The 9073-nt window shown below is 36.5% G+C and overlaps 1 protein-coding gene across 3 annotated transcripts in view; it reads left to right on the forward strand.

The window, feature by feature from the left end:
• The window catches only part of MRPL30 (mitochondrial ribosomal protein L30), a 34713-nt gene extending 26306 nt beyond the window's left edge, over positions 1 to 8407 (forward strand). For all 3 annotated transcript variants that reach the window (XM_088026563.1, XM_028103875.2, XM_028103876.2), the window contains 5 exons: positions 1669 to 1746; positions 3418 to 3498; positions 5601 to 5747; positions 5976 to 6049; positions 6123 to 8407. In XM_088026563.1, coding sequence (XP_087882689.1) covers positions 1669 to 1746; positions 3418 to 3498; positions 5601 to 5747; positions 5976 to 6049; positions 6123 to 6255 — 513 coding nt within the window. In that variant the 3' untranslated portion in view covers positions 6256 to 8407. The remainder of the gene's footprint in view (positions 1 to 1668; positions 1747 to 3417; positions 3499 to 5600; positions 5748 to 5975; positions 6050 to 6122) is intronic.
• Positions 8408 to 9073: the final 666 nt, after the last annotated feature.

Raw genomic sequence — 9073 nt, forward strand, 5'->3', positions numbered from 1 at the left:
TTTAATTAGATGATTGCTGCCATAGAGAAGAGATCTTAGGGAACTTGGAATGGAAGCTAGAAGGCCAGTAAGGAGGATTTTGTTGAAATTTAAGTGATAAGAAAAAGAGTAACATAGTGTGAAGCCAAATGAGTTGGGTTGGTATATTATATTTAACTTGGGAGGAAGAAGTATGGTAAAGAAAATATTTTATCATTACCTATTTGATTGAAGGGCCTGAGGATTAAATAAGCATCTCTTCTAAGGAAATTAAGCGTTTCTTCTAAGGAAGCCTTGATATAAAATCTATATAAACAACCAAGCAATGGCTGATGATTTGAACTAGGAATTGTTATGCTATATGGTAATGTTTGAAGTCTGAAGTCTGAATGAGAGTTATGAAATTTTGAGGTACTTCTGAATTCTGAGCTGAGCAGACCATAGATCTAACCCATTAACTGAATCAGACATTCAGAAACAAACACCGTTCATCAGAGACTGTGTTAGATGCTGAGAGTAGAAAATGAACAAGACAAAATTCTGGATTTCATGGCACTAAGGATTTAGTAGTTAACTCTTCTAAAACCTATGCATAATTAATTTTGAGAGACTGGTTCAGTTGCTGAAAATTTTTCTGAAGTCTGGCTCTTTTAATGGGACATCTTGCATTGATTCCCACAACTTCATTGCTTTTTCCACATCACAGGAAAGACTTACAGAGCTTGAGTGAGCCAGAATCTGGTGGATTCACTGAAATACACCATTGTATTCTATTTTGATATGTTATTCTTATTACAGTTTTGTAATAATTTAATAATTTTATCATAGTAAAAGCTGCCATTCATTGAGGGCTTCTTATGTGCTAAATACTGTTTTAGGTGTTTTTAGAATAACTCATTTGCAAGATAGGTATTATATTCTTTCTTCTGGGGAAAAAATTGAAGCACACAAATTAAATAACTTATCCAAAATATACATGTAGTTCATAAACCTAATCTTTCTGTTTTTAGTATACATCAGTACAGTAGGTTGTAATTATTTGTGTCTAAATAAACATGACTTTTTCTACATCATAGAAGCAATGCATGTTCGTTAAGAATAGTTTAACAGTACAAATATGCAAAACAGAAAGTTATGGCTTACCTCTTAACAGAAAGATGTTATGATTTAGTGAAAATATGCTGGACCAGGAACTAAAATTGGGTTCCAGACCATATACTCCTTGGATAACTGGATGCCCTTGGTAAATGATTGATTTTTCATTTTCCACATACATAAGGTAAGAAGGTTGTTAATTCTAGTTCTAGGAGTCGGGATTTCTTCAGTCTCTTCTAGCTCTTCCATTTTCTGTGACTCTTTAACAAGCATTCTTTGTGCTTATTGAAGAGAATTTTTTTAAACAATAACTTCCTTTGCCCATTTTTGTTGAGTCAACCTAGGTTCTAACTCATTTGGCAAAAATAGGATGTGGTTAATGTATAATTACTACGTATGGTTTTGCTGAACTCCAAATAACACATTTATTAGAACTTTATTCTTACCTTTATTGTATTAAAATAATATTTCACTGTTAAACTTTAACTGAGTTTATAATTAACTTGTTCTTTAGTTTTTTAATAATACAGAAGTGGGCACCTGGCCATTTCCAAGACACATTTGACTAACAGATCTATTTTCTGCTTGTCACAGCCTCAGAAGAGAACAGTCACCACACTCATGGCAGGGATTTTGCGCTCAATAGTTCAGAGGCCCCCAGGCAGACACCAAGTAAGTGTTTCAAGTATTATCTCTCTCTCTCTCTTTTTTTTTTTATTCTTTAAGAACTGTTTCTTTCTCTTTTTTAATTAACAAAACAACCAGGCAGGTTTAACTGCACAAGTTCCTTTTTTTATATATATTTTTTAGTGTTGAGGATCAGTCTTATTTATGGTTTATCTGCTGTTTTATCACTAAAGATTTGAAGATTTTTACCTGGAGAACATGCTGGTAAAAAATGGCTAGTATTGGTTTCCCCTTAATCTTTTTAAAGTTTAAGGGTTTATTCTCTTCAGTTACGAAAAGAGTGTATTTTCAATCATAGAAAAATAGAAAACTGTGGAAGAGCAGAAAGAAGAAAAGCACTCTCCCAGAAACCATTCATGCTTGTATTTTCATGGATTTCCTTGTAGTCTTTCTTACAGAAATTATAGCAGCTCAGCCTAATCTGTTCATGAGGGCGAGTCTAGATACAGGTGTGCTGTTGGCTATAGATAGTAATATTAGGTGCTTTATGTAGATTACCTTAACCTTAAATTAATCCTGTGGGGTCAGTATTGTTTCCTTTTAAAACAGCTGAGGAAATTGACTCTCTGAGAGGGTGTCTCATTTCTCACAGATGATAAGCACAGAACCAGGATTAAAAGCCCATATTTTTCCTTTCCCTTGCTCATTCGCTCCTACTTACTCTCTAATTATGTGTGGACCTCAGCAGGACAGAAAGGGCATGAAGGGAATGAATATTGCCTATCCAGAGAGGAGTTTCCAGATAGGAGGGATTGGCAGTGAATCTTTTCTCTTTAGCCGACTGAGAGCAACAGGACTAGAAGATTGCAGAAGGGCAACAAGAGATAGGAACTAGGAGTGATGGCATTGTAGGGACTAGAAAGACAACCATAAACTCATTTCTTTTTACAGTGTATTGTTGAAGGTTATTATTGCACATCGTGTGGAGCAGGGGTTGGCAAACTACAGTCTGCAGGTCAAATTCAGCCCACCTGTTTTCGGAAATCAGGCTTTATTGGAATGTAGCCACGCCCACTTGTTTACATATTGTTCGGGGCTGCTTTTGCCCCCCAGTGGCAGAATTGAGACTTGGCAATGGAAACCATACAGCCCCAAAGCTGGAAATAACTTCATGTTTAGTCCTTTACAGAAAAATATTGCCAACCCCTGGTCAAGAAGTCTCTGTTTCACTCATATGTGGAATTTAAGTTAACAAAATAGATAAACATAGGGGGAAAAAGAAAAAAGAGGAGCAAACCAAAAAACAGACTCTTAACTCTAGAGAACAAACTTGAGGGTTACCAGAAGGGAGGTAGGTGGGTAGGGGGATGGGCTAAATGGGTGATGGGGATTAAGGAGGGCACTTCCAATGAGCACCAGCTGTGTTGTATGTAAGTGAGGAATCACTAAATTCTACACCTGAAACTAATATTACACTGTATGTTAACTGGAATTTAAATAAAAACTTGAAAAAAAAGAACAGAAAAGTCATATTTACGAGCTTTTTGCTTTCCAATGTTAGTGGTAAGATGAATATATTCATTCAGCTGAGGGGCTGAGATAAATGTTTGATAATTATGTTAGGTAGAAACAGACTTTTGTCACCTAAAAATTGGTGGGTATGGATTTCTGCAGTAGACAGAGTTCTTAAAAAAAATGTTTTATATCATGTTTTAGACTGTGACAAAAGGTGTGGAGTCTCTTATTTGCACGGATTGGATTCGTCACAAATTTACCAAGTCAAGAATTCCAGATAAAGTAAGAAGAAGGGTTTTGGGGGGTAGGGGGGTTAGAATTACTATTTTTTTAAGCATGTGCTGTTTTAAAAGATACCTACTTTTGTAATATTGAAAACTTTTATGTTAAGTTATTTGTGGATGTTGGTGGTAGGGCAGAGTTTAAATAAAGCGTGGTAGAATTTATCTAAATGATTGGTTTTTTTTTAAATGTGCCACCGGCCTTTGTAGTAGTAGGTTTTTATCATCTTAGAATCTGTTTATTCCTGCTTATGGTTTTTTGCATTAATAGTTTGTGTTTTCATACCACCATTGTCCTCAGAAAACAGTGAGTCTTCTTCCTGCTCAGACACTGTCTATGTGGCTCTCACTTTCTATCTTGACTATTGCAACTTGGAATCTTTGCGAGAGAACTGCTAGATTTATGTGTACATACCATTCTTTCGGAAGACACTAGCTACATTGCTTTTTGTGTTTTGTCCCTACATTAGCCACATAGAACCACTTGGTTTTCCCAAATATTTCAGGCTCTTTACACAGTTTCTTTATATCTTCTCTCCTTTTCTTTGGCATGCCTGCCCCATACTCTGTCTTCCACCATTCTTCTCACCCTGCGTCTCTTCAAAACCCCTAGAAAATACAAACAAGCAAAAACAACTGAAAAGCACTCTTAATCCCACCTACCTGGAGACAGCTACTGTCAATACCTTCCACATCCTTTTCTGTTATATGTTTTTAAAGATGTGAATCATCTCATGTATACTGTTTCTCTAGTTGCTTTCTTCATTTAGCAATATAATGGGAGCCTCTCAAGGATAAGTTTCTATAATATTATTTTCATGATTGAATTATATGCTTTTGGATTAAAGTACCATCTTCTGTGTGTGTGATTCCCCAGAGGTATGACTCTTGATCTAATATCTTTGAAACCTTTATACATACATAAGTGTGTGTGTGTATAAAATGATTTCTTAGAATCAGTATTTATGTAATGTATCATATATACAAACCTGTGTATTTTGGTACACATGAAACAAATACAAGAGCCTACTACAGGAGTGCCTTGGTGTCTCAGTCAGTTAAGCGTCTGCCTTTGGCTCCGGTCATGATCCCAGAGTCCTGGGTTTGAGCCCCAAGTCAAGCAGGGGGTCTGCATCTCCCTTTTCCTCTGCCCCTTCCCCCTGTTCATACTGTCTCTCTATCTCTCCTTTTTCTCTCAAATAAATAAAATCTTTAAAAAAAAAAAAAGTCCTATTACACATGGTTGTGTGGATTTTTCTTTTCTTTTGCTCAAGAATGTATTATGGCTGTTCTTCAACATTAGTAGCTGCTAAGGTAGTAAGCTGTATTTGTTTTAATGGCAGCATTGTGTGCCATTGGATACATCATAGCTTATTTAATTATATCGTATTTTGTTTGGTTTTGTTATTGTTAGTTTTATTTATAATGTATGCATCCTAATTCATTTAGTTATTCTATGAGGAACATGGATGTGGCCTTTAAATTTTTCAGTATTACAAGTAGTATTACCATGTACATCCTTATTCAGTACATTTTATGTATTTAGGGAAGGTTTTCGTGGGATAGCTTACTGGAACATCTTGATTCTTAGAGAATCAGTTCACATAGCAGCTCTTTGGAGCCGTTTCTAATCCTTCATGGGCAGTCATTTGTCTGTACTCTTCTAGTACTTTGTACATACTTTTTTATGATCCTCAAGTGTTATTGTCATTGTAAGCTTAGCTTTGTCCCCCTGATTGAACGGGGTGAAGGGATGCAGCTGTGCCCAGCTTATACAGTGCTAATACAGTCTCTGACATTTGAACTCTTCAGTGTCCTCTGGTGGCTCCTGCTTCACTCTTAAAACAGTTTTTGCCTGTGTGATACTTTTTTCAGAGTATGAAATTATTAGACTTTTTCTGTCTAAGTAATCAGATGGGTATAAATGTTCAATTTGAGGATAGGATTACAGAAAAATTTGGCATGAGATTGTTATGTGGTTGGTTGGGTTTTTTTTTTTTTTTAAGGAAAAAAGGAGGTACTTAGAAGCATAGATATGTAGAAGTTGAAAAACATACATACAAAGAAGTTGAAAATTTACCATTTATAATTCTCCTTTCTTAGGTATTTCAGCCTTCACCTGCAGATCATGAAAAATATGGTGGGGATCCACAGCACCCTCATAAACTGCATATTGTTACCAGAATAAAAAGTACAAAAAGACGTCCATATTGGGAAAAAGATATAATAAAGATGCTTGGATTAGAAAAAGTATGCAACTATTTAAGTCATCTTACGTGATGTTTAAATTTGCTTTAAATTTTATAATTCTTAAACTTTAAGGTGTATTTTTGTTGTTTCTTTTGTTTAAATGTATTATTTAGTGTAATTTATTTGAAACTTTGATTTAGACAAAATAAGCCTTCATTTTCACATTTTGCTGAAACATGGGCCATCTGCTCTGAAACTGATCCATTACATGGTTTCCTTTCTTTCTAGGCACATACTCCTCAAGTTCACAAGAATATCCCTTCAGTGAACGCAAAACTGAAAGTGGTTAAACATTTGATAAGGTTTGTTGTTTGTCAGCGATTTTTTAAAATGTGTTACCTAATATAATTCTAAAAGCATTTTCTTATGTCACAGGATCAAGCCCCTGAAGTTGCCCCAAGGACTTCCAGCAGAGGAGGACATGTCTAACACGTGCCTCAAGAGCACTGGGGAATTAGTGGTGCAGTGGCATCTAAACCCCATAGACCAGGAAGCAGTTAAGTCCTAAGGCCAGAGCAGTTTCATATTAAAAAATGCAAATCATTTTTATTTAAAGGTAGTGAGAAAGTGTTCTCATTAAAATATATTTTAAATACTAGTCCTTTTCACTGGCTAAACATGGTGTGATTCTTCTTTATATAGGCTTGGAGGTTTCAGTGCTGCTTTTTGGTTTAACACTCTCTCCCTCTGACCGTTTCACTGCAGAATGGGCAAGAACGGTGTTATTTGAACATCTGGGTCTAGATGTCACCTTAGCAATCACCATTGACTTTTTTTAAAAATACTGTTTTCTCTTTGAATTCAACAGATTCTGTGAGTGTCCCTTTGAGTGAGCAGTGTGTTATATGTGGAGAAATGCACAGCTGACCAGAACATGGTCCCCGCCCATCAGGAGCTTAGTCTGTTTTGCTAGAGAACAGAGACTCAGCCACAGTCATTAAACATTAGATGTAGCTAGATTGGCTGCTTTGTGCTTTAGTGTCTATAAATATTTATGTAGACTTGACTGCGTTTTCTTAAGCTTAATACCAAAAATAGTATCTGTTTTTTAATTATAAATTTAATTTGACCTAAATTTTACTGATGTTCTTTGAATTCCTCAGAAACTGCCAACAGTTGAGATTGTTATTTAAAAGACAAAAAATAAGGGAGAAATCTTTTAGGGAGAATTGGGCTTTTTTTTTTTTCCTTTTTTTCTATTTCAGATACCTGGAGGGATTGGGAGAAGTAAGAATTTTAGGAGAGGTTCAGTACTGGGAAATTTTGTGGCAGCTAATTGAAGATGATGGTGAAGAATCTCTGAATTCTAATTACCTGTTATTTCCCTTTGTCCCTTGTGAGATTTAGCTTGGGCAACAGTAACATTGGCACACTACTCATAATTTGTGGTCCCAGTATCCATCCTGTCATGGATCTTGATGTTTTGGGGCATCAAGCAGAAGTGCCACCTAAAATGAAGCCAGATATCATTAATATTTTTTTAAGATTTATTTATTTATTTTAATCACAATGAGATACCGCCTCACACCAGCCAGAATGGCTAAAATTAACAAGTCAGGAAACAACAAATGTTGGCGAGGATGTGGAGAAGGGGGAACCCCCTCCTACATTGTTGGTGGGAATACAAGCTGGTACAGCCATTGTAGAAAAGAGTATGGAGGTTCCTCCAGAAGTTGAAAGTAGAGCTACCCTACGACCCAGCAATTGCACTACTAGGGATTTACCCCAAAGATACAAATGTATTGACCCAAAGGGCCACCTGCACCCCAATGTTTACAGCAGCAATGTCCACAATCGCCACACTATGGAAAGAGTCCAGATGTCCATCGACAGATGAATGGATAATGAGGATGGTATATACATACAATGGAATATTACTCAGCCATCAAAAAGGATGAAATCTTACCGTTTACATTGATGTGGATGGAACTGGAGGGTATTATGCTGAGTGAAATAAGTCAATCAGAGAAAGATAATTATATGGTTTCACTCATCTGTGGAATATGAGAATCAGCGCAGAGGATCATAGAGGAAGGGAGGGAAAACTGAATGGGAAGAAATCGGAGACAAACCATGAAAGACTTTTAACTCTAGGAAACAAACAGGGTTGCTGGAGAGGGGAGGTGGGTTAGGGGGATGGCGTAACTGGGTGATGGGCATTAAGGAGGGCACGTGATGCAATGAGCACTGGGTATTACATGCAGCTGATGAATAACAACTCTACATCTGAAAGTAATGATGTACTATATGTTGGCTAATGGAATTTAAATTTAAAAAAAATATTTATTTATTAGAACGGGGAGGAAGGGCAGAGGGAGAGAGAGAATCTGAAGCAGACTCCCCACTGAGCGTGGAGCCAAATGTGGGACTCAATCCTATGACCCTGAGATCACAACCTGAGCCAAAACCAAGAGTCGGATGCTCAACCAACTGCGCCACCCAGGCACCCCAGATATCATTAATTATTAAGCTTAAACTGTTTTAATTAAACAATTATTGAATACCCAATATGTGTAAATCCTGGAGGGAATATAAAGCCAAAGGACACTAACTTCAGGGAGCTCATTCTAATTGGAGAGACCTCTGTGCTAACAACAAAATGTGTACTTGCTGCAGGTGGGTTGAGGATAGCTGTGTAAATAAAAGCTGGTCACTGCTAATTTATTGCCATCTCTTTCACTGTACTAATATTAATATTTAAAATGGGGGAAAGAACATTGATTAATTTTTACCAGAAGAGTCTAATAAACTTTGGGTAAGTAATTTTAACCTCAACAGCCCATGACTAGAAAAAAGGAACTAAATGTTAAGTTGAATATTTAGAAGTGAATTTGTCTAGAAGAAGAAAAGTCTATAGGGCGAGCATGGGCATAGGCTAGTTCATTAGTTTTCTATGACTGTGTAACAAATTACAACAAACTCAGTTTCTTAAAGCAACACACACTTAATTCACTTGTTTCTGTGGGTCAGAAGTTTGGGCTTGTATTTGCAGTGACATGGATGGAGCTAAAGCGTATTATGCTAAGTGAAAAAAGTCAGAAAAAGACAAATACCATATAATTTCATTTATATGTGGAATTTAAGAAAGAGAACAGATGAACATCTGGGAAGGGAGAAAAGAGAAAAAGGAGAGAGGGAAATAAACCATAAGAGAATCTTAACGACAAAGAACAGCAGGGTTGATGGAGGGAGGGAGGTGGGGATGGGCTAGATGAGTGATGATTATTAAAGAAGGCACTTGTGATGAGCACTGAGTGTGGTACGTAACAGATGTATCACTGAATTCTCCAGAAACTAATATTGCACTGTATGTTAACTAAAACTTA

This window comes from Eumetopias jubatus, unplaced genomic scaffold (assembly GCF_037043125.1).
Source record: "Eumetopias jubatus isolate StellerSeaLion01/CBP00866 unplaced genomic scaffold, mEumJub1_p1.0 scaffold_9, whole genome shotgun sequence".
Lineage (NCBI taxonomy): Eukaryota > Metazoa > Chordata > Mammalia > Carnivora > Otariidae > Eumetopias > Eumetopias jubatus.